Genomic DNA, 17,094 nt, shown 5'->3' on the forward strand with positions numbered 1-17,094 from the left:
CTCCCTAACACTCCAAACACTTCAGCCTCTGCCCTCCCTACCCCAGGACTGCAGGACTCCTGGCAGCCAACACCTATCTGCAGATGTCCTTTCCACCTTCTGCAGAGTGAAGAGGCCCTGCTAGTCAGTGCCCCTCAAGCCCAGGGAGTGGCTTCTGCAAGTCAGCAGGCAATGGTGGTGGCTAGGGGAAGGTATGTGTCTCAGAGTTGGTGGGTTCCAGAACCGTCTTTTCCATGGAAAGGGACAAGTTAGCTACACTTGAGCTTTCATGCTGACCCAGCCTGGTGCTGGCTGCTGTCCAGGGTCCCGCAATGGCCCAGAAAGTCTAGGTAAGACAGGGATACTGTGCAATCTTAGGAGAGGCCCAGGCTGCTGCCCATGGGTGTGACGGGTGCTGTGGCCTTGCTTAGAGTTTTGAGAAAATAGAGCCTGGCCCCTTTTGAGGGGCAGATCCAGCCACGAGGACACCTCCTCAAGTAGGCAGGGCAGGGTTCTTTTCCCATTGCAGGGCTCCCAGGACACAAACTCACTGGCCTGAGTCCCAGGGGAGTGGAATGTGCCAGGTTTAGTCAGTTGTAGAAGGCCCTAGAGTACCCAATATCAAGGACTTTGCCCACTGCCCACAGGCACAAGGCCCACCTCAACACAGCCCCCTAACCCTGCCTTCTGTTTGCAGATAGAAGGACCCAGGAAAGGGACATGCTCACCCTCCTTGCCCATCAGGGGCCCCCAGGGGCACATGCTCTTGGGGAGATACTGGGACGGGAGAGCATGACCTATCCTCCTTCCAGCCAGCTTGCTGTTGAGGTGAAAAGACCATCTTTCCACGTCTTCATTATGCATGGAAGAGAAACACTTGTAGTCACATGGCCATTTATTCGATGGCTCTTCAGATACTGAGTCCTTCCTTGCAAACACCTAGAGTGAGCAGCTCTGGCCGGGGCCAGGGTCTGTGGGTTGGAGCCCTCACTCAGCTCAGCTCTCTTCCCAGGCATCCTGGTCACTCCTATGATGCTCAGTTCATGTCCATCTGTGAGAGCAGAACACCCACGGTCCCCAGCCCTGGTTAGACACGTAAATACTTGCTGATGTGATTAATGAAAATAGATCTTCCGACTCCTCCAGCTTCTCTCCTGGAGCCACAGTGGAAGGGTCTACCTTGTCACGCGGTCATCCCACCTCCCCATCAGCTGAGCAGACTGAGGCCCATGGGAAAGAAGTTTGCCTGGAGTGACAGAGCCAGCAGAGGTTTCCTGATGTCTAAGCCACTGCTCCCAACAGGTCTGCAGCACAAGGAGCTCTGAGCCCAATTTACATGGGACGAGACCTCTCCCTGGACCTGCAGCCTGGCCCAATCCCCCTACAGCCCCAAAGACCTCTACCAAGGGCTAGCCAGCAGCTGATGGCTGGCTCGTGGCTGGGGAAGCCCAGGACCAATGCCTCCTTGGTGGCTAATGTCAGGAGGTGGTGATGTTTATTCAGCTGGAAGCAAGAACCCCTCTGTCCTCTTTGGTGGGGTCCCCACCCTAAGCAATCCCAGCGGTCATTTATCTCCACACGAGCACCCTCCTTGAAATTGTTAAGTCATCCCATAACTTTAGGATTCAGAGGTCTGGTCCTAAGATCTACCGCCACCCCCAGGCCCGTTCCCAAGCAAGGAGTGGCTTCCATTCAGTGCCCCGGGGTCGGGGGCGGGGGGGGGGGGGGGGGGCAGGGGTTGGTCCCGTCCTGGCCAGCAGGAGGGTGCCCTTCCCCTCCGCAGCCCGGCCTACCACCAGACGCGCAGCAAAAGCCAAAAGCCAGGCCGGCTGCCCCAGGGGAGGTTGGGAGTACTTCAAGGTTATCTGCAGGGGGCAGGGGGGCCTGCCCGGGCCACAGGGGAGAGGGGACGTCTATTTTGGGAAGGGGCAGTCCCTTCCTGAGACCCAGGAAGCAGGCAAAGAGGAGGTGTCACCATTCTGCACTTCTTGGCCTGACCTCACGCACACATTCATTCAACAAGTATTTATTAAGCGCCTATTTGTGCAAGGCACTTCCGGAGAGGGCGGACTGCAGCCCGGGCCACGCCCACCCGCCCCGCCCCGCCAGTTGCGGCGCCCTCGGCTTTAGAAAGGTGGTTCTGGCCCGACCCGCCACCGGAGGGCGGGGTGCCTAGGCGACTCCGTGGTGATGGCCAGCACCCCGGCCCAGATGCCGGCCACTCGGTCTCTGCTGCGGCCGCGCCCCCTCTCCCGCCCTCTCCCCTCCCCGTGCACTCCAGGCGCTACGCGCAGAGGGCACAGCCACACTTCGTGGGCTTCTCCACCTCCTCAGCAAAAGAGGTCCCGTCGCTGCACTCAAAGGTGAACTTCCTCCGCTTCAGCCGCAGCCCCTGGCAGCAGCCCTGGCCCGGACATGAGCCCCGGCACTCCACCCACGACAGCGGGCGCGTGGTCCGGCAGATGGCATAGCCCCTCTGGACCTGGTGAAAGTCCCGGACAGGGTCCCCCCGGCATTCGGACTCTGGATGGGACAGACACCAAGAGAAAGCCTCAGGGCACACCCGAGGGCCAGCACTGCCCTGGGGAGGCAGGAGGAAGAGGAGAAGGAAAAAACGAGCAGGAGTCGGGGACAGCAGCCTTGGACCCGGCCCTCTGGGCTCTCAGACCCCACCTCCATCCCTGCATCCTCCCTACCCGGCATGCACATGCACAGGCCTCCTCCTGGGCCCACAGTGAGGGCAGAGGAAAGGAAGAATTTTCTAGCAGCCAAGGACCTCCAGGACAGATTGGGCTGCGCCAGTAAGGTGGGCTCAAGAAGTGGCTGGAAGCCTGGGAGGCAATGATGTCAGAGACGGAATTGGAGCCAGAGGGTCTGGCCTAGGGGACCTGAAGGTGCTTGAGTTCTGGATTTCTCAGGTTCCTCCCTACCCCCTTCAGTGGAAGACCCTTGACCATCTTGGTCATGTGGACCAGAAGGGTCTGGGAAGGAGTCCCCAGCTCTCAGACCTCCTGCTGTTCTCCAGGTCCCAAGATGATGGGCTAAGATGCTATTACCCTGGTCGTCTCTTCTGTGAGGGGAGACCCCAGCCAGAAGGGGCACTGAGCCCAGAAAAAGGGGTTGCAAAGCAAGCTGGGCCAGGGAGAGACAGAGCATTGGTCTGAGGGTGGGGCTCAGAGCCCAGAAGGTTGCGAGCACTACTGCCCCCAAGGAGGGGAGAGGGGCACAGAGGGGCCGCTGAGGTTGGGGAAAAGAAAAGTCAAGTCGCTAAAGCCAGCTGTGGGGAGGGACCCTGCAGAGGGCATGTCAGGAGGGGGGCCCCTGACCTTGCTCACACAGCTCGCCCGAAAAGCCGGGGTCACACACACAGTGTGCCCCCTTGGTGGCTGAGGCCTGGCAGTGGCCACGCAGGCACCGCAGGCCCCCACAGGGGTCTGCAGGTGCCCCGGCCTGGTTGCACAGGGCCCCCGAGTACCCATCCTGGCACTGGCAGCTGTAGGAAAGAGCATCCAGAGGCACGCACTTCCCGTGGACACACCTGGAGGGACAGAGAAGAGTCACTGTGAGGACAGGCCAGAGCCAGTCCAAGCCCACCCGAGGGGAGCCCTCCCCACCCCCCACCAGCCCTGCAGCCCTGGGCTTCACGGGCTGTTATTTAGTTCCCAAAACTGAAACAAAGGGAGCAAAATGTCCTTCTGTGTTTGTCCCTAGGGTCCTTTGCCTGTTAATAAAAACTAAAAACCAAGAAAAATTAATAAAAACCCTGTGTTAGGCTACATGTTCCAATCTGGGGGTTTAAATGTATAGTCTTTCCTTACCATGGGGGCTTCCCTGGTAGCTCAGACAATAAAGAATCTGCCTGCAATGCAGGAGACCCGGGTTCGGTCCCTGGGGTCAGGAAGATCCCCTGGAGAAGGGAATGGCAACCCACTCCAGTGTTCTTGCCTGGAGAATTCCATGGACAGAGGAGCCTGGCGGGCCCCAGTCCATGGGGTCGCAAAGAGTCGGACACAAGTGAGTAACTAACACTTCCTCACCATGGGGAAGTGGAACTTTCGGGGGAGGGAAGGGAACCCACAGGTGGGCAGGGCTCACTTGTGGCCATGGCAGGGGCCGTCGGCTGGCTGGTCACAGTGCAGGCCCCCCCAGCCGGCCTCACAGTGGCACACGGGCCCCGGGGTGGCATTGGGCTGACAGATGCCATGCAGGCAGTAGAGTTTCCGGCAGGGCTCACAGCCGGGCACCACGCCTGGCTTCATCCGTGTCTTGGTGAAGTCCTGCAACTCGTTGTTGATGTACAGGTTTCGGATGCAGCCATGGAAGCTGGTGCCATTGAGGATCTGCCACAGGCGGAAGGCAGCTGAATTCACATCCACCGGCATCCCTGGGATGGAGGGGAGGGGTCAGAGCTAGGCTGAGCTGGGCTCAGACCATGCCCAGCACCCCACTCTGAGGTCTGCTGGGCATATCTACAGTGTTCCCTAGTGCCCTCAGCATCTGTCCCCCAGTCTCTGCAACCCAGAGCCAATGTTTCTTTTGCCACCTTAGAGGGGCCAGACTTCCTTCCCAGGAGAAATGGAAAAGCTCTTTTCCTTGTGATCAGCTGACAAGAGATGCTCTGGGTGCCTAAGCCTGGCCACCCCCATCCAAGGCTCCTGCCCAGAAGCTCAGCGTTTACTTCCCAGCAGCGAAGGACTTGGGCCCCGAACTCGTGTGTACAGCACTTTGTCACCCACTTTCGTGGTCATCACTTCACAGCAACCCTCTGACTTTAGAGCTGCTGAAACCCCTTTGATTTCCGTGCTCAAAGAAATTGCACGACCAGTAAACAGCAGAGCTGGGTTTAACATCCAAGACCCCATCCCTCATATCTGTCCAGAGTCTCAGCAAGGCCCTCCACGGCACTGAGATGGCCCCGCTGCAGCTAGAAACCTGTCCCATTGGGACCTAGAAACGTTCTCAGGTGCTGGGTGGGGTCATCTACCCGTGAAGCCTGTAAGCCCCATTGGGAGGTCCCCAGCTGATGCAAGGAGTCTGTGCGTGGGACTCCCGAGGGCCCCGAGAATGGACCCTGAATGACTGACAAGCCCCCTTCTGGCCTAAAGCCAAGAGGAAAAGTGGCTACCATGCAAAAGGTGGCTGGGAAAGGCCAAGCCCCCTCCCAGGCCAGGCTGCAGGTCCAACTCACATTTCCATCCTTCTTGGTCAGTCTGGGGTGGGCAGCAAGGAGCGTGGGCTCCAGGCAAGGAGGACAATCCACCAGTAGCTTGGCCATTTACTAGGACCTCCCCAACCCTCACTGCCACCTTGGAATGTCCCCCACAGGACAGTCCTGATCCTGGCAAGCTTCAGGCCAGAGGGCAAGAGAGGCCCCACCTGGAATAACCACCACACAATGGAGAGGCCCGGGGACGGCCGGCTACAGCTCCACCCAGGCCAGGTCCTCACCTCCCACATAGAGGGGGGCGTCGCTGTTTAGTGTGTAGTGTTTGCCGAAGTTGTCCATGGTCATGGGGCTGCCGCCATCGATGGAGAGATTCACCATCTGGTCAAAGGTGACCAGCTCAACTGTGTGGAACTGCCCATCGTTGATCGTCTCAGTGCTGGAAGAAGATGAGGTGCCCCCACCCCAGGGAATGGCCTTCAGTTTGACCCGTGCCTGCCCAGGCACTTCCCCAGAAAGGCCTCTGGTCCAGCACCCGCTTCCCAAGAAACCAAATCTCCGAGAGAAAGGACTGTGGGAACTCGGTGGCCTCTGACCTGGCCCCTCCTGTTCCCCTTTGGGGGACTCTCTTGGGAAAGCTGAGGAGTTTGAGGCAGGGGTTTCCAACTAATCAGCCTCCCCTCCTCACTATGGAGCCCCCGGTGAGGTGGTGGTGGGATGGGGAAGCTTGGGACCACAGCTCAGGCCCCAGATCCTCAGACCCAGTGTGGGACTGGACTCAGCAGTTTGAATGCCATTTCCACTTGGGCAGCCCAGGTTTCTGGGAGTCCTGATAACCACCTGCTCTTGGCCCAGAAGACCTCTCTGTGGCAGCAACCCCCCCTCCCCAGCCCTTGAAGGCAGCTGGTGGGTAGGAGGAAGCACTACCTGTAGATGGCGGAGCTGGGGTAGCTGCCCGGGTCATAACTGACGCGCACGTGGCCCTGGTAGAGCTCCACTGCAATGTGATCGTTGTCCCCATTGTACAGCAGGATCCCATTGTCTTCTGCCGTGGAGACCTATGGCAATGGCACTTTCTCTCCCACCCCACCCCACGCAGCAGCAGCACAGGCTGGCGGGTGGGGCAGAAGGAGGACCCACCATTACAAGAGAAATGCGTGCAGAACTGTCCTCCCCTGCCTGTGTGAGTGACATAGCCTTCAGTGGGTGCTGACCCAGGCTGGCAGTCCTCTCTCCCACTCCCCCTTCCCCCAATCCCACTAGAATCCCATCCACTGCCAGTCCGGCCATGGCCAGGGGAGGACAAATGGGCCAGCTGAGGCCTGGAAACTCTGTGCTGGGGGTATATAAGAGCTTGGGACCCAAGCCCAGAGAGAACAGAGTAGCTGTGGGGTATCCTGTTCTGTGTGCCTCAGGAAGCTGCCTTGGGACCAGGATGGAACCTACAGAGAGGAGAAATTCAGAAAGACTCTCAAATAGCTAGAACAACTGTGGAAGCAAGCGCTTGTCACTGGAGCCAAAGCAAAAGCTGGAGTTGTGCCTCGGGAGAGAGATTCTGCTGTGATGATGCTGTGGGAGCCATGGTGGTTTTTTCCTGCTCTGTCCCTCTTCTGGGAAAGATGCTGACCCCCTGGTCTGTAGAGCTGACACGTGGGCCAGTCTGGTCCAGTCATAGTGCCCTGTCCCCCTGGACTCAGTGATTGGTCCAGGGATGGGCAAGTAGCCTGAGACAGGCCAATCAGCGACCTTCCCTGAGGCTGCTGACTGTGGTCCAACTAGAGTTGGCAGGGAGAGCCAGCAGTGGGAGACCAGGCTAAACCGAGCGTCTCCAAGGATGTGCCCGAGGCAATGGCTGGGCAGGGTTTCCATGAGCTTTATTTTGTTGAAGAGTTAAGTTAGCTGTGGTCTTGCATGTGGACAATGTGAGTGGACAGGATTTTGGAGAGGTGATCAGGTGATGGAGAGCAGAGTGAGCATGTTTGAGAGGCTAAAAGGTTCTGAGAAAAAGGAAAGAGAAGAGGACAAATAAAAGAGAGAAGAAAGATATGGAGGTTGGGATGTGTGTGTATGTTTAGTCGCTCAGTCGTGCCCGACTTTGCAACACCATGAACTGTAGCGTGGCAGTAGGGACAGGGAATGGAATTTGGGGGAAAGAGATGACTAAAGAGGGGTTTAATTTTTCTTATCATGTGATATGCAATACTCTCCCTCCCCCAAGAAATGTTTAGCAAACAATGCTGTGGAAGTGGGACTTGCTTTTCTTTCCCTCAACATAATGATGTTCTCAGTGGAATTTAAGACATGGAATGGCAAAATAAGGGAACACAGGGCGAGCTGTGGCCGTATTCCAGCCACATGGAGAAAGCCTGTCTGCAGCGTTGGAGGCTGAAGCTGAGGAGTCATTGAGACAAGTGATGGTGGGAGGAGCTCCTGGTAAGTTTGATTTTCTGGATCCAGTCACCCATGAGACCACCTCCACCCCTGCCCTTCTCTGAGGCTGGTTTTGTAACCCAATAACCTTTCCAACTGTGCTTAAACTAGTTCAAGCTGAGATCTTGATACCCACATCCAAACACAGAGTCCTCCCCACTGTCCTGATGGTGCTCTGACCTGAGACCAGGGTTGCTCTCTGACCGGGTGCCCCGGGCACGCACCTGCAGCGTGATGTTGGCCCGCGGCCAGTTCTGCAGGTCCGTGAACTGCAGGTAGGTGTCCCGATCCACGAAGTTAACACTGAGCAGCTTCTCACATTCAGGGCCGCCAAAGCCGGGGAGGCACTGGCACACGGGCCCATTGCCCTGGTCCACACAGTTGGCCCCATTCTGACACTCAGTCCCTTCACAGGGGCTCCTGGGGGCAGGTGGTCTGGGAGGGGTCTCACAGAGCTGACCACTGGGAGGGAAAGGACTCGGGTCAGAGACGGCAGGAGCAAGTGGGGCGTCTTCCTTTCCCACGGTGCTGGAGAGAAACTCACTGAACATCTTGGGACACTTTAAAGCCATGGGAGATGCTCCCGATGGATGCTCCCGATGGACACTCCCTCTGAGAACTAAGAGCCAGAGGATGCTGAGAAATCAGGCGAGAAACAAGTGTGGTCCCTGGACCAACAGCATCAACATCACCTGAGCACTTGTCAGGGATGAAAAGCCTATTGAAGCTGGTTTTTAACAAGATCCCAGGTGACTTGTGTGCACATTAGCTTTAAGAAGCCCTCAGTGCTCATATGAGCAAACTTTGGTAGCAGGTTTTACTAGACCCACTTTGCAGAAAACAAAACTGAAACTTATGACAAAACAAAAGAGAAGACTCTGTAGCATCCAATATGCACAATAGCAAAAAAATAAAAGTAGAAACAACACAAATGTCTTATCAACAATGAATGGACAAACAAATGTGGTATATCCATACAGTGGAAAATTATTCAGCCATTAAAAGGAATGACATTCTGATACATGCTTCCACATGGAGAACTCTAAAACATGATGCTAAGTGAAAGCCAATCACAAAGGACCACAGATTGTTGATTCCATTTATATGAAATATTCAGAATAAGCAAATCTATAGACATAGACATTAGTAGGTTGGTGGTTGCCTAAAGTTGAGATGGAGGAGGGTTGTGGTAATAGATAAGTATGGAGTTTCTTTGGGGTAATGAAAATCTTCTAAAATTGATTGTGGCAATGGATGCCTAACTCAGAGATTATACAAAAAAGCCACTGAATTCTACACCTTAACTGGGTGAATTATATGGTATATAAGTCATATCTCAATAAAACTGCTTTTTAAAAGAAGATACAAGCAGAACATGGGAGGTGGGTGACCAGAAGGAAGGCAGGTGCCCTGCCCACCCAACCTCCCAGAGAGGCCGAGATGCAAAAGTAAGTGACCTTTAATGCAGGGCATGTCTTCAGGGAGCCACTGGGCAGGTAAGTGAATGGAGCGCTGCCTGGTCATCTATGCCCACCTCCTGCTCCCTCCGTCAATCAGGGCAGGCACCCTCTGCCTGTGCCCTGAGCCACTGAGGAACTCTCCCCAGGTGAGACGGTGACTGGCATAGCGACAGTTAATGCTCCCAGGCTCTGCCCTCACTCACTCCCGCTAGTCATGCCTGGGGCCTCCTGCCAGCCCCCGAGCTGACCGCTCGGAGGAGCCAGTCACCCTTGGTGCCTCCAGACTCCAGAGGCCGCTCACCTGTAGCCCTGAGTACAGAGGCAGGAGTAGCCATTGGCTTCGTCCACACACTGGGCGCCATTCTGGCAGCGGTGGTCCCTGCAGTCATCCTGGTTCTCACTGCAGTTGTCACCTGCGTAACCTGGCGCACACTCACACCTGGGGTGGGCACAGGTGACGGACGTCAGCCTCACATGCAGCCCAGACCTCAGCCTGGAGCCTGCAGCACCCTGGGGCTATACATATGACAGAGAACCCCACGGTCCTGTGGGTCTGTGGGGTCCCCCAGGAAGTCACACGGAGCCCTAGATGTCAAGATGCCACCATCCGTCATGGGACCCTTTACTAGTGCAGGACGAGAGCTTGTGGGGGCTGCAGGCAGGATGGGGGTGCTCTGGGCTGGGAGAGTGGATACCCCACGGCTGGAGGAGACAAATGCTTGTGGAGCACCCACCCTCAGCACCAACAGCACACCCAAGGTCAACCTTCAGCCCCTTCTCAACCTGCCCAGCAGCCTGTCCCCCGCCCTCCAGTGCGCGGCTCTGAGTCACATACGGCTCATCCATCCCCCTTCCCCAGCCTCCCAGCTGCACCGGCCCAGCCTCCTGGGCCTCAGTCAGGCTAGGGCTCTCCTCCCCGTGACCTTCTGGCTCCAGGCCAGTTCCCAGCTTCCCAGCTCACACCGTGGCTTGCTGCTCTCCTGAGTCAGTCCACATGTGCCAACTATTTGCCTATCAAATAGAGAGCATGCCCTCCACCCTGTTCAGTCGCGACCTTGCCCGATGCTCCCCGTCCTGCTCCCCACATAACAAGCCACTCTGTGGTCAGACCTGTCTCCACGGGCAGCAATCCATACCCTGCTACACTTCTCTGCCTTCACGCCTGTTGATTCTGGTACACCCTCCTCTCTCCCTGCCTCGATCCAGCCAGGCCAATAGCTCACCTTCTCCAGGAAGCTGCCGGTAAGCAACCCTTGCCAGAAACGCTTCCAAACTAGACTCCACAGCTCAACTACACAACCTGGCAAGTAAGTGCACCTGTGTGATTTTTTAAAAACTCATTTCCAGTGTTTTTCAAGCAGTAAGAAACACCTTTCACCCAGTAAACACACACACACTCCGCTGAAACCAGTTTTATGCCACAATACAATCCTTACTATAAAAAAGGGTATGATGATCTCTGATATTTTCTTTCTTTCTTTTTTTTTTTTGTTTTTTGTTTTAGCTTAATCTTGGTCCACCCAACTGATCACAGTCTATTACAAGGTGGGTCTTGAGCTGCAGTCTGAAAAGTGTAACAGTAGCTATGCACCCAACCAACTCATTCATTGACATTTCACTTATCCATTCATTCAATGAATGAATGCATACTGAACACTTGCTAGGTTCCAGGTACAATGCCAGGCACAGCTGAGTGTCTGGCAGTTCCCACCTTCCTCCAAGACAGGAGGTTGAGTAAATATGCACTATACACTCACTGGGTGCTCCGTCTCTGTGCTGTGAAGGACTGTCTCGGCAGTATCTGACTGACAATGCCCAGTGCTGCTTCAGTCCAGCCTCCGAGGTCCAGTCCCTCTGCGGAGCAGGCATGCCACTTGCTCTGCCACTGCTTTTTGGTCTGCTCTGCCAAGCCCACATGCTGGCTCAGCCAGGAGGGCAGCATCTGTCCACTATCTGGATGGAGGCTCCTGTGCAGCCCCTTGATCTAAGATCTGGGCCTCAGTGTCCCCCAGCTCTCGCTTCCTGCCCATGAGGTTCTGGCAGCTCCTACCTGGCTAAGTCCCTGAGGGACTCCATCCTCTGCCTTGGCCTGAGTGGCTGGGGTTGGATCCCTCAGCCACAGACCTAAAGAAGCCCTACCACTGTGCTGCCCTGACAGGTGGAACAGGGTCCCAGAATTGAGACCTGCTTGCAAAACTGCAGGGGGGAGCAACATCTGAAAAACCCATGATCTTCACATTGCAATCTGCCGGTGACAAGTACTTCTACATAGGCCAGTAATAACGATGGTGACAACAGTCAAGGACCCCTTATCCAACCCTCCCGAGGCCAGACAGGTTTTGAAATTCCGGACTTTTTGGATTTGGGAATGGTAATACAATGTCTCATTAGTGTTAGTCTTTCAGTCATGTCTGACTCTTTGCGACTCCATGGACTGTAGCCCACCAGGCTCCTCTGTCGGTGGAATTATCCAGGCAAGAACCCTAGAGTGGGTTACCATTCCCTTCTCCAGGGGATTTTCTCAACCCAGGAATTGAACTCGGGTCTCCTGCATTGCAGACGGATTTTTTTTTTTTTTTCTTTTTACCACCTGAGCCACCAGGGAAGCCCCAATACAATGTCTCTAACTGTGTACTATGAAACATGCCAGTTGAATCTGGGGTCTCCCCTTAATTAAACATGCTCACATTCTACTGCAAACTCTACGCATATTCCCTCTACATGGGAGACTGTAAGCAGCCTCCTACCAGTGCAGGTCAGTTTTTAATACCAAATACATTGACTGGATCAAATTTTTCTATCAAACGGTCATTTGGTTTTCAGAGTTTTGTGTATTTTGCAATTGGCAATGAGAAATTGTGGACCTTGACTAGTTATTTATTGAGTACTTTTCAAATGTCAGACATGGAGGTAAGTGCTTTCCACTGCATTGGCTTATCTAATCCTTCCAGCCACCCCAGGAGGAAGCTACTGGTGCACCCAGTTTGCAGATGAGAAAACTGAGACTGAGAAAAATGAGTGTTCAAGCCACCCATTCCAGGTCATGATGTAAACTCAGGTCTGTCGGACCATGAATACCACCACCGTACCCCTGGCTCTGACTATACAGCCGAAACCAACGCACCTGACAGGCAAGGAAACAGGTTGGGGAGGGCAGAGGGGAGGTGACGTGGTGCCCCATGCCCTTCCCTGGCCCCAGAAATGGGCAACACTGACCTGGGCCCATCGGGGGTGCCCACACATTGGGCCTCATGCTGACACGGGTTCAAATCTGGAGCGCAGAAGTCCACCAGCAGCTCACAGGCCCTTCCTGGGGAAAAGATGGGGGGAGCAGGAGAGAAGCTGCCCCCCGTGCTCCACCAGGCGGCCAGCCCAGCAGAAACCTCCTGCAGGCACCAAGGCAGGGCCCCAGCCTTCTGCCCATCGGGCCAGGCCTCAGGGCACTGGTTCTCAGCTCCCCACAGACCTTTGAACCCCGCCACACTTACCTGAGTACTGCAGGGGGCATTGGCAGGTGTAGTTGCCCACGCCGTCCACGCAAGTGCCCCCATTGGCACAGGAGTGCTCCACACAGTCGTCCGTGTCTACCCCACAGGTCGGTCCTTCAAAACCGGTGGGGCAGGAGCACCTGTGGGGAGCAGGGAGAGATGGGTGGGCCCACAGCCAGGTGGCAGCCTTCCCGAGGCACTGGTGTAAGCCTGTGGCCAGTAGTCAAGAGCATCAGCCCAGAGTTTCGGTCCCTGCTCTGGATCAGGCCCTTGTTAGATGCTGAGGGTTAGAGGTGACCAAGACCAACCCGGTGAAGGTTTTCAGAGCATCCAGGCAACAGATCACTCTGTCTAGTGGGGGTGAAAACAGGGAGACTGGCAACCAAGGGAGAGACTGAGGACCAGGATGGTGCGAAACTGATGCTGGAAAAGGTGGACAAAGGGGCAGAGATCACCTAGCTCCTCCCTGGGGGGAGTGGCCAGGGCGGGCTTCCTGGAGGAGGTGGTGAGTTAGCTAAGGACTCTGACAGGGGAGAACAGGAAGGAGAGAGAAAGCAGTGGGGGTAAAAGCCTAGGGGAGAGAGAGCCTTACAGTACACCCTACAGTTTCCTCTATATAGTTCAGGACTTGAGGAGCACATATTTCAGGGATGGGGTGAGAAGAGGGCTGGGGGGTGAGCAGGAGTCAGGTCCTGGATATTAGTCATCTTCAAACTGGGATACACTCCCCGCTGGGGCAACTGTGGTTTTCTAAAGGATTTGCAGGTCACAGAGGTCTGAGCAATTAATTTCCACATCTTCAAGTTCTGCACGAACTCCTCCCTTAACTGACCTGCCCCAGATCTCCAGAAAGGTGCACAGGTACCTCTTCCAGCCTGAAGTCAAGGTGGGCCATGCCTGGGGCTTAAGATCCTCTGGTGCCAAATAAAAGGACAATTAGGAATATTGATGTTTTCAAAATGAAGGAACAAATGCTTTTGCAAGTCAAGAGGTTTCCAATCCTGTGCATTAAAAAGTAATTGAAGGAAGACCTCATGGAACTATCAGCTGATAGAGCATTAAAAATAATTTTTGATGACTGATCACTCTGGGTTTTTGACGTATTAACTTGGAAGGGTTTCAAGTAATTGAGAGACATGGCTATAATAAAACTCCTAATCCCACTGGTTTATTTATGTGAACAAACATTCTAAGCATTTAGAGCTATATATATACATACATATATATATATAGAGAGAGGGCTATCTATGTATTTTAAAAAGGAATAGATTGGATGCTAAGTCCTCTGATATTCCATAATATTCATGTCTGGACATAGGAACCAATTAGGAGAAGAAAAGGAAGCACACCCACACACAAAAGCTCCATCTATCTCATTAAGAGATACAGTCTAATAAAATGTTACTTTTATGTGTAATAATTATCAATCAAAATTTGAAAAACAGCTATGTTGTTCTAATCAACTGTATATTATTGATCATTGTAATGATAATGCAAAAGAAACTTTCGTCAGAGGTTTATAGGGACAAGAAAGAAGTGAAAAAACTTCCCATTTAAACTTATATACCCATGTTGGGGCAGGAAGGTATGACAGGATGCTCAAGAAAAGCCTCTCTAACATGAAAACAGATTACAGTAGAAGAAAAAGTCAGGGAGGGTGGCGGTGAGGGGAATAAAATAGAAATACTAGTTTGAGAAGAAACACAAATGACATGAGACTTGAAGCTTGTTTAAGAGGAGCTCCTTCGTGTGATTTTAAAATGATTTTTTGCTGAAGAATGAGAAAAGAGTGATTTAAAGAATGACACCTTTATTTTTAAGTGTTAATAATATGTGCAATATCCTGGAAATGACCTTTTTTGCAATGAAAACTTAAATTTACCATGAAAAATTTTAGCTGTCACTTAAGAATGCATGAAGTAGTTGATAATTGTAAAAAAATCTGTTTGGGGCAGCAGGTATGTGAACAAAAAGGTGTGAAGCCTGTTGCAGGGTGTGTCCTGGAATTTCATTCCCCCTGCGAGATTGCGGGGGACACCAGAGAGGTCTGAAGCGGGTTAAGGGGATCTCAGCTAAGTCCCCTCTGGTAGGGCTAGGGGTGGATAACAGATGAGACCCTTGTAAGTCTCAGGGTTGGGAGGTAACTCAGGGAAGCACCCCTTTCTACCAAAAGAACCCTTCCAACAACTCCCCCCAGTCTGTAGGAATGCCAAGTGTGAGGGGCTACCCCCAGCTGCACCCCCTCCTCCACAGACACGCCCCCCAGTAGCCTAGCCAATGAGGTGGGGGCTTTGATGGAGCTGCTGCCAAGCCCAGAGGAGGGTCAGAGCCTATTGTAAGGACGCTGCTTCCAAGGCGACACCTGCCACAAGGTCATTTAGTGGTTTTTTTTTTTTTTACATCTGGTAATTTGGGTTTGCAGAGACAGGTTGACCATTTCTGCCAGTAGACTTGACATCACTTTCTGAAGAGTCAGTTTGCTCAGCTGGCAATTTATTTTCAGCAACTAAATTCTGTGTGCTCCTCAGAAAAGCTCTGGGTACAGGAGAACTCTGGGAAGATGGAGGGCTCGAGAGGCTCCGGGGGAGCAGGGTGAGTGGGGGGCTCACATGGCGATGTCAGCACTGGGAGGCCTTGCAGGATGAGCTGTGGAGGATCTTGGCGAGGTCTAGCCCTTCACTGAGCAGTGGGGAACCCGTGCCCATGATGCGACCACAGTGACCCATGAGCTGGTGGGGAAGACCCCGGAGGGTGGGACCAGGACTTGCTCCCACCTGTGGGAAGGCTTCCCTAGCCCTTCCCAGGGGCTCAGGTGGAGGTTTGATCCTGAGGACCTGGCTCAGGGCCCTCCCTTCGGACAACATTGGCCCAACAAGCAGGTGTTTGGCTTCAACTGGAGGTTAATAGAAACGATAGGCGTTTACAACGTCTGCCACTGCCTCTTGGCACTGTCACTGAATATGCCCTAGGTGACAGTTCCCAGTGCGTTTGGAGGACTCTCCTGGAACCTGGCAAGAGCAGGGAGAAGCCTGGAGCAGGAGCTCTAAGCCCAACCCTGACCCAGCCTGCTGGGTGACCTGGGCATCCCCCAGAGTCTCTGTGCTTCCACTGTCTGTGGGCATCGGGGGCTTGGCCAGTGGGGGTGAGGGGATGGTGTGTGGAGAGGCCTCTGGCTGTGATCTGGAGTGAATGACTGCTCCCCCTGAGCTTGTCCCCCCATCTTCCAGAGCACAAGGGCCCTGGGCCATCCCATTCAGAGGAAGCAGGCACTGAGGTCAGACCCATCAACACCCTGCCCACCAGGGTCCAGTCCCGGACCCCAAGCAACTCACGTGAAGCCAGCATCCTCGCCCTCATGTGAGCGGCAGGTCCCACCATTTCCACAGGGGCTGCTGGAACAGCTGTCCAGGGACACCTCACAGTCTCGGCCCTGGGGAGGAAGTCAGTGATCAGGGGGGACCCCAGGGAGACCCGGGGCCAGTGAGTCAGCAGGGCCAGCCAGCCCCCTCAGCGACTCAGCCTGCCTGTCCCGGGAGTTACTTGTCTACTCAGCCACGTGTCAGGCCGTGGATGACACACTCACTTGGGCTCCTGCTCTGAGTCAGGAGCTACCCTGGGCCCCGTGGGCTGAGTGACCAACAGGACAGCCCCAAGCCTGCTATACTGCGCCCTCGAGCAGGTCCCCCACCTCCTACCTCAGCCCCCACTCACCTTGTAGCCGCTGGGGCAGGCACACCTGTACACCTCAAGGGGGTCGTTGTGGCAGGTGCCCTGGTTCTGGCACGGGCTGGACAAGCAGGGATCACACTTGGCCTGGACAGCCAGGGTGGGGGGACCTAAGGCAAGGGGGAACATTAGTGCAGCGGGGAGGCAGGGGGACAGGGCTGGGCAGAACCCCCACCCCTACCCCGGCATCCTGGTGTGCAGGGACGTGTGGTGGAAGCCCTCTCCCCAAGGTTCTTGCCCCTCCCTGTGTTTCCTCTGGATCATGCTCACCCTCCTTTCATATCCACCTCTCCAGCCTCCGGACCCTCCTCTGTAAAAACAGAGTTAAAGACAGCCCCTGCCTCATGGGGCTGGAAGGACTAAATGAGATAATTCCAAAAAAGTGCTTCGCAGGCGGGTGTTGTATAGTAAGGAGCTCCCACGTGGCGGGCAGAGCAGGAGCACCGGTGTGAGAATGTCATGGTCACTATTATAGAAATCAGCTGAGGTTTTCTCCATCCCCTCATACCCTTCCACAGCAACCACGTCAGCCCGGTCACTTGCTGGCCTGGACAGCAAAGGTGGCCACTCCAGCAGAGAAGAGATCCAGCTCTGAGAGGAGGCCACACTTAGGAGAAAAAATGTCCATTGCCTAGAACTTGTTTCTCTCCAAGGCTGAACAGGGAAAGACCCTTTACTGTCTCCTCTCTGGCCACAGGCATGACCTTCTCCAGCTCCTTCAGGACTCACTGGTGGCCCTTCCTTGAACTTGAACATGGGTGAGGAGCCAGCAGCCAGACTGCCTGGGGCGGCCCCCCATGAGAAGCATGAGGACCTCACAAGAATAAATAGTAAGACCAGCCAGTTA

At 54.6% G+C, this 17,094-nt stretch overlaps 1 protein-coding gene across 2 annotated transcripts in view; it reads right to left on the reverse strand.

Annotated features, from left to right (window-relative positions):
- Nucleotides 1-1,560: 1,560 nt before the first annotated feature.
- The window catches only part of SLIT1 (slit guidance ligand 1), a 165,723-nt gene continuing 150,189 nt past the window's right edge, over nt 1,561-17,094 (reverse strand). Inside the window, exons 27-37 of one of the 2 annotated variants that reach the window (XM_043926435.1) lie at nt 16,233-16,357; nt 15,854-15,951; nt 12,522-12,661; nt 12,250-12,343; nt 9,335-9,472; nt 7,798-8,035; nt 6,071-6,201; nt 5,428-5,582; nt 4,075-4,363; nt 3,306-3,517; nt 1,561-2,502 (exon numbers count right to left, since the gene is read on the reverse strand). In XM_043926435.1, the coding sequence (XP_043782370.1) occupies nt 2,264-2,502; nt 3,306-3,517; nt 4,075-4,363; nt 5,428-5,582; nt 6,071-6,201; nt 7,798-8,035; nt 9,335-9,472; nt 12,250-12,343; nt 12,522-12,661; nt 15,854-15,951; nt 16,233-16,357 (1,859 nt within the window). In that variant the 3' untranslated portion in view covers nt 1,561-2,263. The remainder of the gene's footprint in view (nt 2,503-3,305; nt 3,518-4,074; nt 4,364-5,427; nt 5,583-6,070; nt 6,202-7,797; nt 8,036-9,334; nt 9,473-12,249; nt 12,344-12,521; nt 12,662-15,853; nt 15,952-16,232; nt 16,358-17,094) is intronic. The other variant, XM_043926436.1, reaches the window with a different exon arrangement.

Source organism: Cervus elaphus, chromosome 15 (genome assembly GCF_910594005.1).
Source record: "Cervus elaphus chromosome 15, mCerEla1.1, whole genome shotgun sequence".
NCBI classification, from domain to species: Eukaryota; Metazoa; Chordata; class Mammalia; order Artiodactyla; family Cervidae; genus Cervus; species Cervus elaphus.